The following is a 24,230-nucleotide window of genomic DNA, read 5'->3' on the forward strand; positions in this document are numbered from 1 at the left end:
CTCAGCACTGTATGGCACTATAGAGGCAGTGTATAGAGGATTTCCCCGGGCACTGTATGGCACTATATTGACAGTGTATGGAGGTTTCTTCTAGGCACTGTATGGCACTATAGGGACAGTGTATGGATATGTCTACTAGGCACTGTATGGCACTATGGGGCAGTGTACAGATTATTATTCTGGGAACTGTATGTATCTATAGGGGCATTGAAAGGAGTATTCATCTGGGCACTCTATGGCACTAAAGGGGCAGTGTATCGAGGATTTATATGGGCACTGTATGGCACTATAAGGACAGTGTATCAAGACTTCTTATAGCACTGTATGGCACTATAGGGGCATTGTATGGAGGATTATTCTGGGCTCTTTATGGAACTATAGGGACAGTATATGGAGGATTGTTCTGGGCACTGTATGGCACTATAGGGACCATTTATGGAGGATTGCCATGGTAACTGTATGGCACTATAGGGACCATTTATGGAGGATTGCCATGGTAACTGTATGGCACTATAGAGGGAGTGTACAGAGGATTCATCTGGTCACTGTATGGCATTATAGGGCAATGTATGGAGGATTATTCTGGGCACTGTATGGCACTATAAAAGCAGTGTATGGAGGACTGTGCTCGGCACTGAATAAAATTATAGGGGCAATCTATGAAGGATTCTTTTGGGCATGGTTTGGCACTATAAAGACAGCGTATGGAGGACTGTGCTCGGCACTGTATGGCACTATAGGGACAGTGTTTGGAGGACTGTGCTCGGCACTGTATGGCACTATAGGGACAGTGCATAGAGGACTGTGCTCGGCACTGTATGGCACTATAGGGACAGTGTTTGGAGGACTGTGCTCGGCATTATATGACAACATAGGGACAGTGTATGGAGGACTGTTTTTGGCACTCTATGGCACTATAGGGACATTGTATGGGGGACTGTGCTCGGCACTGTATGGCACTATAGGGACAGTGCGTAAAGGACTGTGCTCGGTACTGTATGGCACTATAGGGACAGTGTATGGAGGACTGTGCTTGGCACTGTATGGCACTATAGGGACAGTGTATGGAGGACTGTGCTCGGCACTATAGGGACAGTGTATGGAGGACTGTGCTCGGCACTGTATGGCACTATAGGGACAGTGGATGGAGGACTGTGCTCGGAGCTATAGGGACAGTGGATGGAGGACTGTGCGCGGCACTATAGGAACAGTGTATGGAGGACTGTGCTCGGTACTGTATGGCACTATAGGGACAGTGTATGGAGGACTGTGCTCGGCACTATAGGGACAGTATGGAGGACTGTGCTCGGCACTATATGGCACTATAGGGACAGTGTATGGAGGACTATGCTCAGCACTGTATGGCACTATAGGGACAGTGTATGGAGGACTGTGCTCGGCACTATAGGGACAGTGTATGGAGGACTGTGCTCAGCACTGTATGGCACTATAGGGACAGTGTATGGAGGACTGTGCTCGGCACTGTATGGCACTATAGGGACAGTGTATGGAGGACTGTGCTCAGCACTGTATGGCACTATAGGGACAGTGTATGGAGGACTGTGCTCGGCACTATAGGGACAGTGTATGGAGGACTGTGCTCGGCACTGTATGGCCACTGTATGGCACTATAGGAACAGTGTATGGAGGACTGTGCTCGGTACTGTATGGCACTATAGGGACAGTGTATGGAGGACTGTGTTCGGCACTATAGGGACAGTATGGAGGACTGTGCTCGGCACTGTATGGCACTATAGGGACAGTGTATGGAGGACTGTGCTCAGCACTGTATGGCACTATAGGGACAGTGTATGGAGGACTGTGCTCGGCACTATAGGGACAGTGTATGGAGGACTGTGCTCGGCACTATAGGGACAGTGTATGGAGGACTGTGCTCGGCGCTATAGGGACAGTGTATGGAGGACTGTGCTCGGTACTGTATGGCACTATAGGGACAGTGTATGGAGGACTGTGCTCGGTACTGTATGGCACTATAGGGACAGTGTATGGAGGACTGTGCGCGGCACTATAGGAACAGTGTATGGAGGACTGTGCTCGGTACTGTATGGCACTATAGGGGCAGTGTATGGAGGACTGTGCTCGGTACTGTACGGCACTATAGGGACAGTGTATGGAGGACTGTGCTCGGTACTGTATGGCACTATAGGAACAGTGTATGGAGGACTGTGCTCGGTACTGTATGGCACTATAGGAACAGCGTATGGAGGACTGTGCTCGGTACTGTATGGCACTATAGGAACAGTGTATGGAGGACTGTGCTCGGTACTGTATGGCACTATAGGAACAGCGTATGGAGGACTGTGCTCGGTACTGTATGGCACTATAGGGACAGCGTATGGAGGACTGTGCTCGGTACTGTATGGCACTATAGGAACAGTGTATGGAGGACTGTGCTCGGTACTGTATGGCACTATAGGGACAGTGTATGGAGGACTGTGCTCGGTACTGTATGGCACTATAGGAACAGTGTATGGAGGACTGTGCTCGGTACTGTATGGCACTATAGGAACAGTGTATGGAGGACTGTGCTCGGTACTGTATGGCACTATAGGAACAGTGTATGGAGGACTGTGCTCGGTACTGTATGGCACTATAGGGACAGTGTTTGACCCTGTTTTTTTATCTCTTTTACACCCGATTTCTAGAGGACCTTCTTATTTCTCATGAATCCTCAGGATTATTTCTAATGCTGTCGTTGCCCCGAGATGTGCTCCGCACAGAGTACTCCCATCATCCCTGGTGACTGTATACATTGAGATTTCCTTATAAAGTCTTGAGACGCGTCCGTCTTCTCAGTGCTCAGCAATCTCCTTGTAGGGAGAGGACAAAGAGCAGCTGCAGCAGAGCCGTGAGCCCCGGGCCCCGAGTCAGCACCAGATATGGAGGCGATCACAGGGTGAGGGCCCCTCATTACATATATGACAATGATTCTGCTAGTGACATAATACATGCACTTCCCCTTTAAGGCACAGAGCAGAAGTCAGTGAATGCGCCTTCCAGCTGTTTCTTCTCTTTCTGACAGTTGGAAGGACACTTTTTAAAGTGATATTAGCGCAGTGAAGGAGAGGTGACATCACACAGGCGCAGCAATGGGGGAACACATTTTCCCTTTAAAGGCTCTGTCAGCAGGGCGTCTGCGGATGCTTATTATGTGTATACATGGCGCCATCTGCTGGCCATGCCTGGAGTTACTGCAGCGCTCTACACAGAGGAGACCTGAGAGATACTATTCATAATACAATGTGTATCTCACCGTCTACTGAGTCTGACACCCGTCATACAATGTATCTGACACCCGTCACACAATGTGTCTCACACCCATCACACAATGTATCTCACACCCGTCACACAATGTATCTCACACCCGTCACACAATGTACCTCACACCCGTCACACAATGTACCTGACACCCGTCACACAATGTACCTGACACCCGTCACACAATGTATCTCACACCCGTCACACAATGTACCTCACACCCGTCACACAATGGATCTCACACCCGTCACACAATGGACCTCACACCCGTCACACAATGGATCTCACACCCGTCACACAATGTATCTCACACCCGTCACACAATGTACCTCACACCCGTCACACAATGTATCTCACACCCGTCACACAATGGATCTCACACCCGTCACACAATGGATCTCACACCCGTCACACAATGGATCTCACACCCGTCACACAATGGATCTCACACCCGTCACACAATGTGTCTCACACCCGTCACACAATGTATCTCACACCCGTCACACAATGTATCTCACACCCGTCACACAATGTACTCACACCCGTCACACAATGGACCTCACACCGTCACACAATGGACCTCACACCCGTCACACAATGGACTCACACCCGTCACACAATGGATCTCACACCCGTCACACAATGGATCTCACACCCGTCACACAATGGATCTCACACCCGTCACACAATGGATCTCACACCCGTCACACAATGGATCTCACACCCGTCACACAATGGATCTCACACCCGTCACACAATGTATCTCACACCCGTCACACAATGTACCTCACACCCGTCACACAATGTACCTCACACCCGTCACACAATGTACCTCACACCCGTCACACAATGTACCTCACACCCGTCACACAATGTACCTCACACCCGTCACACAATGTACCTCACACCCGTCACACAATGTACCTCACACCCGTCACACAATGTATCTCACACCCGTCACACAATGTATCTCACACCCGTCACACAATGTACCTCACACCCGTCACACAATGTATCTCACACCCGTCACACAATGTATCTCACACCCGTCACACAATGTATCTCACACCCGTCACACAATGTATCTCACACCCGTCACACAATGTATCTCACACCCGTCACACAATGTGTCTGACACCCGTCACACAATGTGTCTGACACCCGTCACACAATGTGTCTGACACCCGTCACACAATGTATCTCACACCCGTCACACAATGTATCTGACACCCATCATACAATGGATCTGACACCCATCATACAATGTATCTGACACCCATCATACAATGTATCTGACACCCATCACACAATGTATCTGACACCCATCACACAATGTATCTGACACCCATCATACAATGTATCTGACACCCATCATACAATGTATCTGACACCCATCACACAATATATCTCACACCCATCATACAATGTATCTGACACCCGTCACACAATGTATCTGACACCCATCATACAATGTATCTGACACCCGTCACACAATGTACCTCACACCCATCATACAATGTATCTGACACCCATCACACAATGTATCTGACACCCATCACACAATGTATCTGACACCCATCATACAATGGATCTCACACCCGTCATACAATGGATCTCACAAAACTCTAGACTCACCATGTATTATAGTTCAGGGTATAGATTAGCATTATACAGAATTAGTACCAGATGATAGATTACAATCTGAGGGAAGGATTAAAGTTATAGTAAGGATTGGAGCAGTGGCCTGCCTATGGAGTTTGTCACCCGGGCGGGTCCTTTCTCCTTTCCCCCACAATACTGTAAAAAAAGAATTGTGCCCCCTCGCAGTAGTTATACCCAGATATGTGCCCCCCTCACAGTAGTTATACCCAGATACGTGCCCCCCTCACAGTAGTTATACCCAGATATGTGCCCCCTCACAGTAGTTATACCCAGATATGTGCCCCCCTCACAGTAGTTATACCCAGATACGTGCCCCCCTCACAGTAGTTATGGCCAGATATGTGCCCCCCTCACAGTAGTTATACCCAGATATGTGCCCCCCTCACAGTAGTTATACCCAGATATGTGCCCCCCCACAGTAGTTATGCCCAGATATGTGCCCCCCCACAGTAGTTATGCCCAGATATGTGCCCCCCTCACAGTAGTTATGCCCAGATATGTGCCCCCCTCACAGTAGTTATACCCAGATATGTGCCCCCTCACAGTAGTTATGCCCAGATACGTGCCCCCTCACAGTAGTTATACCCAGATACGTGCCCCCTCACAGTAGTTATACCCAGATACGTGCCCCCTCACAGTAGTTATACCCAGATATGTGCCCCCTCAGAGAAGTTATGGCCAGATATGTGCCCCCTCATAGTAGTTATATCCAGATATGTGCCCCCTCACAGTAGTTATACCCAGATATGTGCCCCCTCACAGTAGTTATACCCAGATATGTGCCCCCTCACAGTAGTTATGCCCAGATATGTGCCCCCATCACAGTAGTTATACCCAGATATGTGCCCCCATCACAGTAGTTATACCCAGATATGTGCCCCCTCACAGTAGTTATACCCAGATATGTGCCCCCTCACAGTAGTTATACCCAGATATGTGCCCCCTCACAGTAGTTATGCCCAGATATGTGCCCCCATCACAGTAGTTATACCCAGATATGTGCCCCCATCACAGTAGTTATACCCAGATATGTGCCCCCTCACAGTAGCGATGCCCAGATATGTGCCTCCTCAATGTAGTTATACCCACATTGTGCCCCCTCACAGTAGTAATGCCCACATTGTGCCCCCTCACAGTAGTAATGCCCACATTGTGCCCCCTCACAGTAGTAATGCCCTCTCTGTGCCCCTTTCACAGTAATAATGCCCATTGTGCCCTCTTAAGGCTAGTTTCAACCTAGCGGCAAGGGACTCCGCCGGGATGTTCCGGGGGTGAAATGTTTTTCTTTTATTCCGGCCGCCTCTCAGCATGCACTGCCGTGCTGCCGCTGGAACTCCGCCTCTTCACCATTATAGTCAATGGGGCCGGAGCTGTAGTCCAGGGGGGACGCGTGCACTAGCGGCAGCATAGATCCGACAGGCCGGCTGGAGTCCATTGCGGCTATTGGGAAACTAGCCTGATAGCAGTAATGCCCTCTGTGCCCCCTCCATAGTAATAAAGACCTCTTTGCCCCCTCCATAGTAATAAAGTCCTCTGTGCCCGCACCATAGTAATAAAGTCCTCTGTGCCCCCTCCATAGTAATAAAGCCCCCTGTGCCCCCTCCATAGTAATAAAGCCCTCTGTGCCCCCTCCATAGTAATAAAGCCCCCTGTGCCCCCTTCATAGTAATAAAGCCCTCTGTGCCCCCTCCATAGTAATAAAGCCCTCTGTGCCCCCTCCATAGTAATAAAGCCTTCTGTGCCCCCTCCATAGTAATAAAGCCCTCTGTGCCCCCTCCATAGTAATAAAGCCCCCTGTGCCCCCTTCATAGTAATAAAGCCCTCTGTGCCCCCTCCATAGTAATAAAGCCCTCTGTGCCCCCTCCATAGTAATAAAGCCTTCTGTGCCCCCTCCATAGTAATAAAGCCTTCTGTGCCCCCTCCATAGTAATAAAGCCCTCTGTGCCCCCTCCATAGTAATAAAGCCCTCTGTGCCCCCTCCATAGTAATAAAGCCCTCTGTGCCCCCTTCATAGTAATAAAGTCCTCTGTGCCCCCTCCATAGTAATAAAGTCCTCTGTGCCCCCTCCATAGTAATAAATCCCTCTGTGCCCCCTCCATAGTAATAAAGCCCTCTGTGCCCCCTCCATAGTAATAAAGAACTCTGTGCCCCCTCCATAGTAATAAAGCCCTCTGTGCCCCCTTCATAGTAATAAAGCCCTCTGTGCCCCCTCCATAGTAATAAAGTCCTCTGTGCCCCCTCCATAGTAATAAATCCCTCTGTGCCCCCTCCATAGTAATAAAGCCCTCTGTGCCCCCTCCATAGTAATAAAGAACTCTGTGCCCCCTCCATAGTAATAAAGCCCTCTGTGCCCCCCCCCCCCCAGTCCTCTTTATCTCCTCTGTATTAAAAAACAAAAAAAAACAAAAAAAAAACACAGTACCTACTCACCTAGTCCCGTTCCTGAAGCTCACAGTCCTCTTCCCTGCAGGTACAGATCGTGAAGCGGGGGGAAGTCTTCCTGCTTCACCATTCTGTGCACCGCCGGCCTGTAGGAGGGAAGGAGCGCGGGGCGGAGCGCGGGGAGGAGCGCGGGGAGGAGCGCGGGGAGGAGCGCGGGGAGGAGCGCGGGGAGGAGCGCGGGGAGGAGCGCGGGGAGGAGCGCGGGGAGGAGCGCGGGGAGGAGCGCGGGGAGGAGCGCGGGGAGGAGCGCGGGGAGGAGCGCGGGGAGGAGCGCGGGGAGGAGCGCGGGGAGGAGCGCGGGGAGGGACAGGACCTGGCTCCCTGCGCTCCAGCAATGAGCGCTACAATCTGTATGCAGCATCTGTATTGATGGAAGCGCTCATTGCTTCAGGCGCCCCCCTGAGAGCTGGCACCCGGGCAGACCGCCCCCACGTTCCCCCCTTAGTACACCACTGGATTGGCGTTTGGGTAAAGATTAATGTCTGAGCTCAGGGTACTTTCACACTTGCATTGTTGTATTCCGGCAGGAAGTTCCATCGCCAGAACTGCCTACCGGATCCGGCAATCTGTATGCAAACGGATACCATTGCGGATCCATATCACAAATGCATTGCAATACTGGATTCGTCTCTCCGGTATTTATCTTCTTCACATTTTTAAAAGGTCTGCGCATGTGCAGACCGCAAAACCGGATCACTTTTTCTGGAACACTTGGGGCCGGATTAATGTATTTCAATGTAAAATAATGCCGTTCCGGAATTTTGGACGGAGAAAATACCGCAGCATGCGGCAGTATTTTCTCAGTCAAAAAAACGTACACTGACTAAACTGGAGACATCGTGATGCATCCTGATCGGAGCACTTGTCCGGGTATGCCGGGTGCTGACGCCGGCCTTGCGTGTGGGGTAGGAGTTAGAGCTATTGTACGGTGTATGGTTGGGTAAGGATCAGAGTAACAGTGAAGATTAGAGCCGAGATGAGGGTGGAGTGTGGAGACAGGATTGGAGTTGGGTGAGGATTGCATTTTGAGGATAGCCAGGTTTAGGGTGTGTAGTTCTCTGACCTGTCTGGCAGACAGAGGAACAGTCTGGTTGAAGATGGTCCAGTTGACAGTCTGGAGGCATGGTGGAGTGGTGAGAGATCCATTATACCGAAAGTATCTGTCCAGCTGCTGAGGTAACAATCCACGAATATCAAATCCAGGAATCTCTCTGCTTTCTCCTGCGATATAAATATACAGGATCAGTGCCGATACTTCCTCTGTGGTAATTCTGTACAAACACGGGAAACATCAACAATATCAGGACCGCCATCAGATATAGCAGGACCGCCATCAGATATAGCAGGACCGCCATCAGATATAGCAGGACCGCCATCAGATATAGCAGACCGCCATCAGATATAGCAGGACCGCCATCAGATATAGCAGGACCGCCATCAGATATAGCAGGACCGCCATCAGATATAGCAGGACCGCCATCAAATATAGCAGGACCGCCATCAATATAGCGGACCGCCATCACATATATCAGGACCGCGGATCAAATATATCAGGGACCGCCATCACATATATCAGGACGCCATCAGATATATCAGGACCGCCATCAGATATATCAGGACCGCCATCAGATATAGCAGGACCGCCATCAGATATATCAGGACCGCCATCAGATATAGCAGGACCGCCATCAGATATAGCAGGACCGCCATCAGATATAGCAGGACCCCCATCAGATATAGCAGGACCGCCATCAGATATAGCAGGACCGCCATCAGATATAGCAGGACCGCCATCAGATATAGCAGGACCGCCATCAGATATAGCAGGACCGCCATCAGATATAGCAGGACCGCCATCAGATATAGCAGGACCGCCATCAGATATAGCAGGACCCCCATCAGATATAGCAGGACCCCCATCAGATATAGCAGGACCCCCATCAGATATAGCAGGACCCCCATCAGATATAGCAGGACCGCCATCAGATATAGCAGGACCGCCATCAGATATAGCAGGACCGCGGACCTCCATCACATATATCAGGACCGCCATCAGATATATCAGGACCGCCATCAGATATAGCAGGACCGCCATCAGATATATCAGGACCGCGGACCTCCCTCACATATATCAGGACCGCCATCAGATATAGCAGGACCGCCATCAGATATAGCAGGACCGCCATCAGATATAGCAGGACCGCCATCAGATATAGCAGGACCCCCATCAGATATAGCAGGACCCCCATCAGATATAGCAGGACCCCCATCAGATATAGCAGGACCCCCATCAGATATAGCGGGACCGCCATCAGATATAGCGGGACCGCGGACCTCCATCACATATATCAGGACCGCCATCAGATATAGCAGGACCGCCATCAGATATAGCAGGACCCCCATCAGATATAGCAGGACCCCCATCAGATATAGCAGGACCCCCATCAGATATAGCAGGACCCCCATCAGATATAGCAGGACCCCCATCAGATATAGCAGGACCCCCATCAGATATAGCAGGACCTCCATCAGATATAGCAGGACCTCCATCAGATATAGCAGGACCTCCATCAGATATAGCAGGACCTCCATCAGATATAGCAGGACCTCCATCAGATATAGCAGGACCTCCATCAGATATAGCAGGACCCCCATCAGATATAGCAGGACCGCCATCAGATATATCAGGACCTCCATCAGATATATCAGGACCGCCATCAGATATATCAGGACCGCCATCAGATATATCAGGACGTCCATCAGATATATCAGGACCACCATCAGATATAGCAGGACCCCCATCAGATATATCAGGACCGCCATCAGATATATCAGGACGTCCATCAGATATATCAGGACCGCCATCAGATATATCAGGACCTCCATCAGATATATCAGGACCTCCATCAGATATATCAGGACCTCCATCAGATATATCAGGACCGCCATCAGATATATCAGGACCTCCATCAGATATATCAGGACCGCCATCAGATATATCAGGACCTCCATCAGATATATCAGGACCTCCATCAGATATATCAGGACTGTATCTGTGCTTAACGTACAGATCTTAACCCCTTACTGACTGATTCTAGCCTGGTGGCAAAGACTCTTCAGAGTCCAGGATTCTCAGTGTCCATGTCATATAAATGGTCCTTATCCTTATCTGCGACACGAGTCTCATAGAAAGAGTCAGAAGTTTTCAGATAAAATCAATGTAAATGAAAGACAGACAAGGGGTGAGGGGCATTCCCGGCATATTACTGAGAATTGCTACGTGTGAACAAGGTCCGACCATCTCAGGGGGAGTTTACACTGAGAAGCACCAGGTTGTAGGCCGAGGATGCTCCAGACTCACCACCATCCTTCACCTCCTCCAGATGTGACAGAAGATGCTCGTAAGCTTCGTTATCTTCAGGTCCTTCCTGTGACAATAACATAAATGCAACAACATGAGACATTCTATTATCCCAACCTAGAGAAGGTCCTGATGAAGGTTATAAAGAGACACTGTGGGCCAGTCCATGGTCAAACATTGCAGATCCTCATGTCAACCCCATTCTGGACGTGGCTGCAGTATGTTCTCCTGATGACGACAGCTGAAACGGCTGCAACTGATTCCGTCTCCTGCAGTACAAACAGGCGCTGCAACACCCCGGGGTCCTCATACAGACGCTGCATCACCCCGGGCTCCTCATACAGACGCTGCATCACCCCGGGGTCCTCATACAGACGCAGCAACACCCCGGGGTCCTCATACAGACGCTGCAACACCCCGGCTCCTCATACAGACGCTGCATCACCCCGGGCTCCTCATACAGGCGCTGCATCACCCTGGGCTCCTCATACAGACGCTGCATCACCCCGGCTCCTCATACAGACGCTGCAACACCCCGGCTCCTCATACAGACGCTGCAACACCCCGGCTCCTCATACAGACGCTGCAACACCCCGGCTCCTCATACAGGCGCTGCATCACCCCGGGCTCCTCATACAGGCGCTGCATCACCCCGGGCTCCTCATACAGACGCTGCATCACCCCGGCTCCTCATACAGACGCTGCATCACCCCGGCTCCTCATACAGACGCTGCAACACCCCGGCTCCTCATACAGACGCTGCATCACCCCGGCTCCTCATACGGACGCTGCATCACCCCGGGCTCCTCATACAGACGCTGCATCACCCCGGGCTCCTCATACAGACGCTGCATCACCCCGGGCTCCTCATACAGACGCTGCAACACCCCGGGCTCCTCATACAGACGCTGCAACACCCCGGCTCCTCATACAGACGCTGCAACACCCCGGCTCCTCATACAGACGCTGCATCACCCCGGCTCCTCATACAGACGCTGAAACACCCCGGCTCCTCATACTGTCGCTGCAACACCCCGGGCTCCTCATACAGACGCTGCAACACCCCGGCTCCTCATACAGAAGCTGCATCACCCCGGCTCCTCATACAGACGCTGCAACGCCCCGGCTCCTCATACAGACGCTGCATCACCCCGGCTCCTCATACAGACGCTGCAACACCCCGTCTCCTCATACAGAAGCTGCATCACCCCGGTTCCTCATACAGACGCTGCAACACCCCGGCTCCTCATACAGACGCTGCATCACCTCAGGCTCCTCATACAGACGCTGCAACACCCCGGCTCCTCATACAGACGCTGCAACACCCCGGCTCCTCATACAGACGCTGCAACACCCCGGCTCCTCATACAGACGCTGCAACACCCCGGCTCCTCATACAGACGCTGCAACACCCCGGCTCCTCATACAGACGCTGCAACACCCCGGCTCCTCATACAGACGCTGCAACACCCCGGCTCCTCATACAGACGCTGCAACACCCCGGCTCCTCATACAGACGCTGCAACACCCCGGCTCCTCATACAGAAGCTGCATCACCCCGGCTCCTCATACAGACGCTGCAACACCCCGGGCTCCTCATATAGATGCTGCATCGCCTCGGGCTCCTCATACAGACGCTGCAACGCCTCGGGCTCCTCATACAGGCGCTGCAACACCCCGGGCTCCTCATATAGAAGCTGCATCACCCCGGGCTCCTCATACAGACGCTGCAACACCCCGGGCTCCTCATACAGACGCTGCATCACCCCGACTCCTCATACAGACGCTGCATCACCCCCGGGCTCCTCATATAGAAGCTGCATCACCCCCGGGCTCCTCATACAGACGCTGCATCACCCCGGGCTCCTCATATAGAAGCTGCATCACCCCGGGCTCCTCATACAGATGCTGCAACACCCCGGGCTCCTCATACAGACGCTGCATCACCCCGGGCTCCTCATACAGACGCTGCATCACCCCGGGCTCCTCATATAGACGCTGCATCACCCCGGCTCCTCATACAGGCGCTGCAACAACCCGGGGTCCTCATATAGAAGCTGCATCACCCCGGGCTCCTCATACAGACGCTGCATCACCCCCGGGCTCCTCATACAGAAGCTGCATCACCCCGGGCTCCTCATACAGACGCTGCATCACCCCGGGCTCCTCATATAGAAGCTGCATCACCCCGGGCTCCTCATACAGATGCTGCATCACCCCGGGCTCCTCATACAGGCGCTGCAACAACCCGGCTCCTCATATAGAAGCTGCATCACCCCGGGCTCCTCATACAGACGCTGCATCCCCCCGGCTCCTCATACAGACGCTGCATCACCCCGACTTACTAGTGGCTACTTACCTCTATGAACGCAGCCAACACAGCAAGGCCTCCGGACTGGTTTAATGCTAGGTCCATACTCTGGTACTCAGAGTTAAAGTAAACCACATGGATCTAAGGAAAGAAATCAGCAAGTTATTAGCGGGATACAGAATGGTGAGAGCAGCTGTGGGCAAGTAAGGGGGGCAAGAGGTGTCCGCCTTGCTGTCCATAAGTACGGCCCCTTTAAATTTGGGGAAGAAGTTTGATAGCCAGGTGGTGTTTCCCACCTGGAGGGCCTGGTAAGTGAGGTTTATGTCCCTGAGTGGTTCTGAGTTCTGCTAAGTGTGACAGAGTACCCCAAGTGCGACACGACAGGTGTGAGGGGGGGGGGGGTGGTCGATGCACAAGATCAGAGGAGCAGAGACCAGAAAAGCTCCCAAAAGGGCACAGAGGAGCTGGGGTAAGATAGCAGGACAACATCCGTCTTAGGTTGCAACTTGTGGACAAGTAGCTGTGCCTCTCTTCCAAAAAGAATAGGTAAAAGTTCATCTACATCCACTTTGGAAACCTGAATATTCTGGTTGACAGGAAGTGAGGGAAGATGGTGGAGAGCCTGGGGAATCGAGCCGGAGCTGACTACAGAGTAGCGCCATTACAGGTGGCCTGGAAACCAGAGAATTGGAGAGAACCCAGTGAGCAATGTGGGTTGTAAAGTCTGGCAGATGTGGAGACAACTTGTGAGTAAAAAAGGCCTTTGCAAACTGGTGACAATGGAGGCTGAAGTTGGGGTAGAAAGGAAAGACCCCAGAGCGTTGGAAGGGAGCACCCAGCCAGGAAGAAGCAAAGTGCGAGACATCCTCAGAGGAGCACAGACGAGAGCGGAAGGAGCAGAGCAGGAGACTCCCACAGTCCCTGAGGAGAGGAGGGACAGCTGGTTATGGGGGCTGCCCATTTCCATCACGGCATTACCATATGACGCAGACTGCCTACAATATATCTGAAGATCTCAGCATACAATTGTGACTGGTTTGAACTGGGAAGATTGGTTGGGAGGGTATGTCCCTGTCAGGTGGGCTGAGGGGACAGGGCCTCCCTGTCAGGTGGGCTGAGGGGACAGGGCCTCCCTGTCAGGTGGGCTGAGGTGTATGTATGCTGGTCAGTTAGTGTCATTCACTTGGGAAGGGCTAGTAAGTGAGATATATGGCCCTGGAGACAATTTACTGCTGAGACACCAAGGACCGGACAATTTACTGCTGAGACACCGAGGACCGGACAATTTACTGCTGAGACACCGAGGTCCGGACAATTTACTGCTGAGACACCGAGGTCCGGACAATTTACTGCTGAGACACCGAGGTCCGGACAATTTACTGCTGAGACACCGAGGACCGGACAATTTACTGCTGAGACACCGAGGACCAGACAATTTACTGCAGAGACACCGAGGACCAGACAATTTACTGCAGAGACACCGAGGACCGGACAATTTACTGCAGAGACACCGAGGACCGGACAATTTACTGCAGAGACACCGAGGACCAGACAGTTTACTGCAGAGACACCGAGGACCAGACAATTTACTGCAGAGGACACCGAGGACCAGACAATTTACTGCAGAGCCACGAGGACCAGACAATTTACTGCAGAGACACCGAGGACCAGACAATTTACTGCTGAGACACCGAGGACCGGACAATTTACTGCAGGAGACACCGAGGACCAGACAATTTACTGCAGAGACACCGAGGACCGGACAATTTACTGCAGAGACACCGAGGACCGGACAATTTACTGCAGAGACACCGAGGACCGGACAAATTTACTGCAGAGACACCGAGGACCGGACAATTTACTGCTGAGACACCGAGGTCCGGACAATTTTACTGCAGAGGACACCGAGGACCGGACAATTTACTGCAGAGACACCGAGGACCGGACAATTTACTGCAGAGACACCGGAGGACCAGACAGTTTACTGCAGAGACACCGAGGACCAGACAATTACTGCTGAGACACCGAGGACCGGACAATGTTACTGCAGAGACACCGAGGACCGACAGTTTACTGCAGAGACACCGAGGACCAGACAATTTACTGCTGAGACACCGAGGACCGGACAATTTACCGCAGAGACACCGCGGACCAGACAATTACTGCAGAGACACCGAGGACCGGACAATTTACTGCAGAGACACCGAGGACCGGACAATTTACTGCTGAGACACCAAGGACCGACAATTTACTGCTGAGACACCGAGGACCGGACAATTTACTGCTGAGACACCGAGGTCCGGACAATTTACTGCTGAGACACCGAGGTCGGACAATTTACTGCTGAGACACCGAGGTCTGGACAATTTACTGCTGAGACACCGAGGACCGGACAATTTACTGCTGAGACACCGAGGACCAGACAATTTACTGCAGAGACACCGAGGACCAGACAATTTACTGCAGAGACACCGAGGACCGGACAATTTACTGCAGAGACACCGAGGACCGGACAATTTACTGCAGAGACACCGAGGACCAGACAGTTTACTGCAGAGACACCGAGGACCAGACAATTTACTGCTGAGACACCGAGGACCGGACAATTTACTGCAGAGACACCGAGGACCAGACAATTTACTGCAGAGACACCGAGGACCGGACAATTTACTGCAGAGACACCGAGGACCGGACAATTTACTGCTGAGACACCGAGGACCGGACAATTTACTGCTGAGACACCGAGGACCGGACAATTTACTGCAGAGACACCGAGGACCGGACAGTTTACTGCTGAGACACCGAGGACCGGACAATTTACTGCTGAGACACCGAGGACCGGACAATTTACTGCTGAGACACCGAGGACCGGACAGTTTACTGCTGAGACACCGAGGACCGGACAATTTACTGCTGAATGGCAGTCGATGAGCCTTCTGCTCAGTGGGACGGGACTGGAGCATTAATGACAGTTCCCTGATGATGGATGGGACGCTATGGCCACTGTATAACACATGGTGTCACTGTGTATCACAGCAGGTACCACTTACCTCTCCGGGAAATCGTATCCCATTTACAGTGTGCTCTGACCCTGGACTGCTATGTGAACCCCAGTGGAAATGGAGCTGTGCCGCTTCATAAATATGAGGGAGACCGCCAACTATCTTCAGACTATCAGGTAGTTTCAAAACCACTGTAAGACAAAATATATGGACAAGTATTAATGACACGACGAGGACAACCACAAGTAATGAACTGCTGATGATAGAGATGGTGGATAGTGATGTCTTGTTCGCGTTCGCCGCGATGTTCGGTCCGCCCCCTATACATCATCATTGAGTAAACTTTGAACCTGTACCTCACAGTCAGCAGACACATTCCAGCCAATCAGCAGCAGACCCTCCTCCCAGCCCCTCCCACCTCCAGGACAGCAGCCATCTTAGATTCATTCGGAAGCTGCAGTCTCAGTGAGAGGAGGGACAGTGTAACTGCTGCTGATTCATCAGGGAAAGTGTTAGCGAGGGCAGTGTTCTGTGTCCACAGACTCATCTGCTGTAAGGACAGCGTCCAGACTGCACCCCAAAAAGCCCTTCTCAGGGCTGGTACATCAGTCTGCTTTATATATATATATATATATATATATATATATATATATTGCGGTTGCCGGGCTGCCCGTGTGTGAGAGGCTGCAGGCTCAGTCACAGACAGCACTGTGTGCATCAATCATACAGGGGGCGACAGAAAATACCTCGCAGATAAAAAAAATTATATTTAATATTTTTCTGTGATCTAATCACATTTGCAAGCCACAGACTGTACTGTGCCCACTGCCCACCACTTATATAGGGTGGCACAGTACCTTGCACGCATAGTACCACTTATCTAATAAAAAATGACAGGCAGAGGCAGGCCACGCCGCAGGGGCCGTCGTGGTGCTGTGAGTTCCACTGGCCCTGGAATAATGCCCAGTGTTCAGAGGCCACGTACCCTGAACCCCAAAAATTCTGAGAAAATAGTTGACTGGCTAACACAGGACACCCAATCTTCAACAGCTTCCGCTAAGAACCTTGACGCACCATCCTCCTCCAGATCAGCTTTGGTCACCACTCTCCCGCCGCCACCACCACAGCCACTTCACTTGATCCGTCAGAGGAGTTATTTACACATCAGTTGGATGAAATTAGTGATGCGCAACCATTATTGCCAGAGGATGTAGATAACAGGGATATGTCTCAGTCAGGCAGCATTACACACATGGACGTACAGTGTGATGATGATGATGATGATGATGATGATATTGTACCCGCTGCTGCTTCCTTTGCTGAGGTGTCAGATACAAGGGAAGTGGTTGATGATGACGATGTGTCCGTGGATGCCACGTGGGTGCCTGCTCGAAGAGAAGAAGAAGAGGGGGAAAGTTCAGAAGGGGAGACAGAGAGAAGGAGGAGACGAGTTGGAAGCAGGGGGAGGTCGTCGCAAGGAGCTAGTGGCACAGTCAGACAGCATGTATCGGCACCCGGGGTCAGCCAGACAGCACGCCAATCAACGCATGCTGTTGCCACCACCAGAATGCCGTCATTGCAAAGCTCAGCAGTGTGGCAATTTTTGTGTGTGTCTGCCTCTGACAACAGCGATGCCATTTGCAACCTGTGCCAAAAGAAACTGTCGTGGGAAGTCCAACACCAACCTAGATACAACTGCTTTGCGAAGGCACATGATCGCACATCACAAACGCCAATGGGATCAACACATGAGTACAAGCAGCACACAAGCTCAAAGCCACCATCCCCCTCCTTGTCCAGCATCTTCAGCCACGTCAACCACTGCTGTCCTCCTTGCCCCCTCTCAACCACCCGCCACTCCGCCTCTCACCTTCAGCAGTTCCATCTCATCTGCCCACAGTCAGGTGTCTGTCAAGGACATGTTTGAGCGTAGGAAGCCAATGTCACAGAGTCACCCCCTTGCCCGGTGTCTGACAGCTGGCTTGACGGAACTCTTAGCCCGCCAGCTTTTACCATACCAGCTGGTGGAGTCTGAGGCCTTCAAAAAATGTGTCGCTATTGGGACACCACAGTGGAAGGTACCCGGACAATTTTTTTTTTTCAAAAAAGGCAATCCCAAACCTCTACTCAGTGATTGAAAAGGAAGTCAAGGCATCTCTGTCATACAGTGTTGGGGCAAGGGTCCATATGACCACTGATACCTGGTCTGCAAAGCACGGTCAGGGCAGGTATATCACCTACACTGCGCAATTGGTCAACCTGCTGACGGCTGCCAAGCATGGAATGCGTGGCTCTGCAGCGGAGTTGGTGACACCGCCATGACTTGCAGGCAGGCCTACTGCCACCTCCTCTTCTCCTCCTACTCCATCCTCTTCCATAACCTCCTCGGCTGAGTCCTCTTCTGCTGCTGCGTCTGGCTCCACATCAACTGAATCCCCCCAGCTCCCCAGGGGCTATTCCACATCCCGGATACGACAGTGTCACGCTGTCTTGCGGTTGACTTGCCTGAAAGCAGAGAGCCACATCGGACCAGCACTCCAGTCCGCCCTGAACGCACAGGTGGATCAGTGGCTGACCCCGCACCAACTGGAGATCGGCAAAGTGGTGTGTGACAACGTAAGCAATTTGTTGGCTGCATTGAATTTGGGCAAGTTGTCACACGTGCCGTGCATGGCACATGTGTTGAATCTCATCGTACAACGCTTTGTGTCTAAGTATCCAGGCTTACAGGACGTCCTCAAGCAGGCCAGGAAGGTGTGTGGCCATTTCAGGCGTTCCTACATTGCCATGGCGCACTTTTCAGACATTCAGCGCCGAAACAACATGCCAGTGAGGCGCTTGATTCCGACACGTTGGAATTCAACACTCCTAATGTTCGACCGCCTGCTCCAACAAGAAAAAGCCATCAACGAGTAATTGTATGACCGGGGTGCTAGGACAGCCTCTGCGGAGCTGGGAATTTTTTTGCCACGTTACTGGACGCTCATGCGCAATGCCTGTAGGCTCATGCGTCCTTTTGAGGAGGTGACAAACCTAGTCAGTCGCACCAAAGGCACCATCAGCGACCTCATCCCATTTGTTTTCTTCCTGGAGCGTGCCCTGCGAAGAGTAATGGATCAGGCTGTAGATGAGCGTAAAGAGGAAGAGTTGTGGTCACCATCACCACCAGAAACAGCCTTGTCATCATCGCTTGCTGGACCTGCAGCAATGCTGCAAGAGGAGTATGAGGAAGAGGAGTCAGAGGAGGAATGTGGCTTTGAGGAGGACGAAGACCAACCACAGCAGGCATCCCACCAGGGTGCTCGTTGTTGTCACCTATCTGGGACCCGTGGTGTTGTACGTGGCTGGGGGGAAGAACAGACCGTCAATGACATCAGTGAGGACGAGGAACGGGAAATGAGTAGCTCGGCATCCAACCTTGTGCAAATGGGGTCTTTCATGCTGTCATGTCTGTTGAGGGACCCTCAATATAAAAAGGATGAAGGAGAACGACCTGTACTGGGTGGCCACGCTACTAGACCCCCGGTATAAGCAGAAAGTCACGGAAATGTTACCAAATTACCGACAGTCAGAAAGGATGCAGCAGTTCAAAACCAAACTAAAAAAATATGCTTTACACAGTGTATAAGGGGGATGTCACAGCACAACGGGAATCTAACAGGGGAAGAGGGGAAAGTAATCCTCCTCCTACCACGACCACGCCGGCAAGGACAGGACGCTTTACAGATGTGTTGTTGATGGAGGACATGCAGAGCTTTTTCAGTCCTACACATCGCCACAGCCCTTTGGGATCCAGCCTTAGAGAACGACTCGACCGACAGGTGGCAGACTACCTCGCCTTAACTGCAGATATCGACACTCTGAGGAGCGATGAACCCCTTGACTACTGGGTGTGCAGGCTTGACCTGTGGCCTGAGCTATCCCAGTTTGTGATAGAACTTCTGGCCTGCCCCGCTTCAAGTGTCCTGTCAGAAAGGACCTTCAGTGCAGCAGGAGGCATTGTCACTGACAAAAGAAGTCGCCTCGGTCAAAAAAGTGTTGATTACCTCACCTTCATTAAGATGAATGAGGCATGGACCCCGAAGGGACTGACAGTGGGGGATATGTTTAACTAACAAAAGGCCTGATGACATGCCTTGGCCTCAAAATGGTCCCCACAGCAGCGGCTGCAACAATACCTAATTTTTCAGGCATGTGTACATGCCTAATTTTTCTGGCCTCTGGTGCTGCACTGTGGCTGCAAAAACAAAACAAAAAAAAGGCACATACAAGTGTCAATTCCCCTTCGTGATCGGTACCTTGTTGTGGTGAAGGGGCTTGCGTTTCACAATGAAGCGACCACCTCTATGAGTGTGTTGGCAATGTTGCCGCACCCCAGATAAGGCCGTTGCTTCATTATGATCAGACCAAAATCGTTCGGCTGGATAATTTTTCATAGAAAAAACATTATTATTATATTTTTTTTTAAAGTTGTTTGGGTTTTTAATACATAAAATAAAAAAATAAAAATCATAATAAAGTCTCTTAATAGTTTATTAGAAATAATGCAGACAATTAAAAAAATCCCCATAAATTCCAATACAAAGCAAGTACAGAGCTCAGAACAAAATTATTCCAGGATGTCGTAATGGTTCGTTAATTCGACAATGGTTAATCAATTCGACACACGTTCCCGGATAGGGGATGTAACAGGGATTAAACTGATAGGAATAGGACTAGTTAAGACACCACTCATATCGGGTGTCACAGCACATTGCCCCGTGCACGCGCAGTGCCCCAACTTGGGAGTAAGAGGACCGACCAAGCTGCTTTTTCCATCTCCCGGTTCCTAAAATCCATTCAGTTTGGTGTATCAGAGTTTGGTCTGTCACTGTGAAGGCAGTCGAAGATACCCGGCCTAAATTTATTTTCACAAAAGGCAATCCCTGATATGGGACGTAATAGGGATTAAACTGATGAGAATAGTACTACAGAAAATACCACTCATATCGGGTGTGACAGTAAATTGCACGGCGCAGACGCAGTGACCGTGGCGTGGATGCAAACAAAGGGGAGGGAGCCACCGTTTTTTTAACCATCTCCCCGTTCGAAAAATCAATTCAATTCACCTTTCGGGGACCCTTGGTGTTGTACGTGGCTGGTGGAGGAAGAGACCTTCAATGACATCAACGGCACATGGCTAGCTTGGTATCCAACCTTGTGCAAATGGGAAGTTTGCGGTTGTTTGCGGTGCATTAAAAGGGGAGTTTGGTCTGTCAATGTCTGTGAAGCGGGCGTAACCCTTACACTACCTGATCGACACAACATCATACCTGATCGTATACACACACTGGATGTTTTAAACCACGTTGTTCCAAAAAAAAAAAATTGGATTGTTAAGTGATTTATGCCCTTTATAGATTAAAACCCAACTCTGCGTCAACTATGTAATTTTCCATGGAGTTTTGCCATGGATCCCCCTCCGGCATGCCACAGTCCAGGTGTTAGTCCCCTTGAAACAACCTTTCCATCACTAATGTGGCTAGAAAGAGTCCCTGTGGGTTTTAAAATTCGCCTGCCTATAGAAGTCTATGGCGGTTCGCGAACATTTGCAGAAATTTGCGTAACGGAAAATTTTATGTTCGCGACATCTCTAATGGTGGAAGGCATCTGAGGCATTAGGAAGTCCCAATAATCAATGAAAGGTATAATGGTTCACCAATCAGGACCAGTCAATAGAGATGAGCAAATCGAAGCTGATGAAGTGGAATTAGATCAGATTTTCAAGAAAAATTTGATTCACACTGAAAACGAATCAGGTTCACAGTTGAAAACGGATCAGGTAGGTAAGGGTGCAGTTTTGTGGCTCAGGCCTTTGGTTGGGTCGGTGCTTTGTCCGGTGCGTTGTGTGGAGGAATATTTGGGGGTGCAGCCTGATGGTAGGGGTTTGTTGTTGGTTCACCGGGACGGTTCGCGGTTATCACGCTTTCAATTTATTGCTTTTTTAAAAAAAATGTTTGGGTGCAGTGGGTCTTCCCGTTAATGAATATGCTTCTCATTCGTATCGGATAGGGGCAGCGACTGAGGCGGCCAGGTGGGGGCTCGGGGAAGAGGTTATAAAACGTATTGGGCGTTGGGAGTCGGATTGTTTTCACTCTTATATTCGGCCTCATCTGTTGTGATTGTTGGTGGGTTGTGTCGTTGTTAACGGGATGCGGTGTGTTGGTGTCACAACCAGACAGCTGAGAAGCTCTGACAGAGGCCTTTCAGAACCTCCTCCTTGAGTTTCTTTGTTGTGGTATTCAGTTCCTCCTCTCGTTAGCCTCTCTCAGCTGTCATGTGTTGGACTAATTGCTTCCCTTTAAATTCTTCCCCAGAATTAGGGATGAGCGAACTCGAACTGTATAGTTCGGGTTCGTACCGAATTTTGGGGTGTCCGTGACACGGACCCGAACCCGGACATTTTCGTAAAAGTCCGGGTTCGGGTTCGGTGTTCGTCGCTTTCTTCGCGCTTTTGTGACGCTTTCTTGGCGCTTTTTGAAAGGCTGCAAAGCAGCCAATCAACAAGCGTCATACTACTTGCCCCAAGAGGCCATCACAGCCATGCCTACTATTGGCATGGCTGTGATTGGCCAGAGCACCATGTGACCCAGCCTCTATTTAAGCTGGAGTCACATAGCGCCGCCCGTCACTCTGCTCTGATTAGCGTAGGGAGAGGTTGCGGCTGCGACAGTAGGGCGAGATTAGGCAGATTAACTCCTCCAAAGGACTTGATTAACTGATCGATCTGCAGCTGTGGATCATTGAGCTGCTGATCCTCAATTGCTCACTGTTTTTAGGCTGCACAGACCGTTTGTCAGTCTCATTTTTCTGGGGTGATCGGCGGCCATTTTGTGTCTTGTGGTGCGCCAGCACAAGCTGCGACCAAGTGCATTTAACCCTCAATGGTGTGGTTGTTTTTTGGCTAAAGCCTACATCAGGGTGAAGCTGTGACACCAAGTGCATTTAACCAGCAATAGTCTGTTCATTTTTTGGCCATATACAAAATCAGGGGCAAGCTGCGCCTGTCACCAAGTGCATTTAACCCTCAATGGTGTGGTTGTTTTTTGGCTAAAGCCTACATCAGGGTGAAGCTGTCACACCAAGTGCATTTAACCAGCAATAGTCTGTTCATTTTTTGGCCATATACAAAATCAGGGGCAAGCTGCGCCTGTCACCAAGTGCATTTAACCCTCAATGGTGTGGTTGTTTTTTGGCTAAAGCCTACATCAGGGTGAAGCTGTCACACCAAGTGCATTTAACCAGCAATAGTCTGTTCATTTTTTGGCCATATCCCAGTCTAATTCTGTCACTAAATCCATACCGGTCACCCAGCGCCTAAATACTAGGCCTCAAATTTATATCCAGCTAAATCTGTCCCTAGTGCTGTAGCTGGGCGAGTTATTTAGTGTCCGTTCAAGCACATTTCTTGTTCTGGGTTGAAATACAATTCCCAATTTAGCAATTTCATAATTTAGTGGTTCCTGCTATATCAGAGCTCTTTGAAATCTATCCCAAAAAGGGTATATAATATTGAAGGTGCACATAGGGTCATTCAGAGTAACTTCACACACACCCGCTACTGTGTATTTCCAAGTCTAATTCTGTCACTAAATCCATACCGGTGACCCAGCGCCTAAATACTAGGCCTCAAATTTAATTCCCTCTAAATCTCTCGTTACCCACCGCTGTACTGTTGTTGCTGGGCAAGATATTTAGTGTCCGTCAAAGCACATTTTTTGTTCTGGGTTGAAGTACAATTCCCAATTTAGCAATTTCATAATTTAGTGGTTTCTGCTATATCAGAGCTATTTGAAATCTATCCCAAAAAGGGTATATAATATTGAAGGTGCACATAGGGTCATTCAGAATAACTTCACACACACCCGCTACTGTGTATTTCCAAGTCTAATTCTGTCACTAAACCCATACCTGTCACCCAGCGCCTAAATACTAGGCCTCAAATTTAAATCCCTCTAAATCTCTCGTTACCGTTGTCCTGTTGTAGCTGGGAAAGTTATTTAGTGCCCGTCAAAGCACATTTTTTGTTCTGGGTTGAAGTACAATTCCCAATTTAGCAATTTCATAATTTAGTGGTTCCTGCTATATCAGAGCTATTTGAAATCTATCCCAAAAAGGGTATATAATATTGAAG

The 24,230-nt window shown here is 50.5% G+C and overlaps 1 protein-coding gene across 1 annotated transcript in view; it reads right to left on the reverse strand.

The window, feature by feature from the left end:
• The window catches only part of LOC122935558 (carbonic anhydrase 9-like), an 87,129-nt gene that overhangs the window by 42,769 nt on the left and 20,130 nt on the right, over positions 1–24,230 (reverse strand). The window contains exons 3-6 of the mRNA XM_044291326.1: positions 16,106–16,248; positions 13,104–13,196; positions 10,745–10,811; positions 8,447–8,604 (exon numbers count right to left, since the gene is read on the reverse strand). Of these exons, the coding sequence (XP_044147261.1) occupies positions 8,447–8,604; positions 10,745–10,811; positions 13,104–13,196; positions 16,106–16,248 (461 nt within the window). The remainder of the gene's footprint in view (positions 1–8,446; positions 8,605–10,744; positions 10,812–13,103; positions 13,197–16,105; positions 16,249–24,230) is intronic.

Source organism: Bufo gargarizans, chromosome 4, assembly GCF_014858855.1.
Source record: "Bufo gargarizans isolate SCDJY-AF-19 chromosome 4, ASM1485885v1, whole genome shotgun sequence".
Lineage (NCBI taxonomy): Eukaryota > Metazoa > Chordata > Amphibia > Anura > Bufonidae > Bufo > Bufo gargarizans.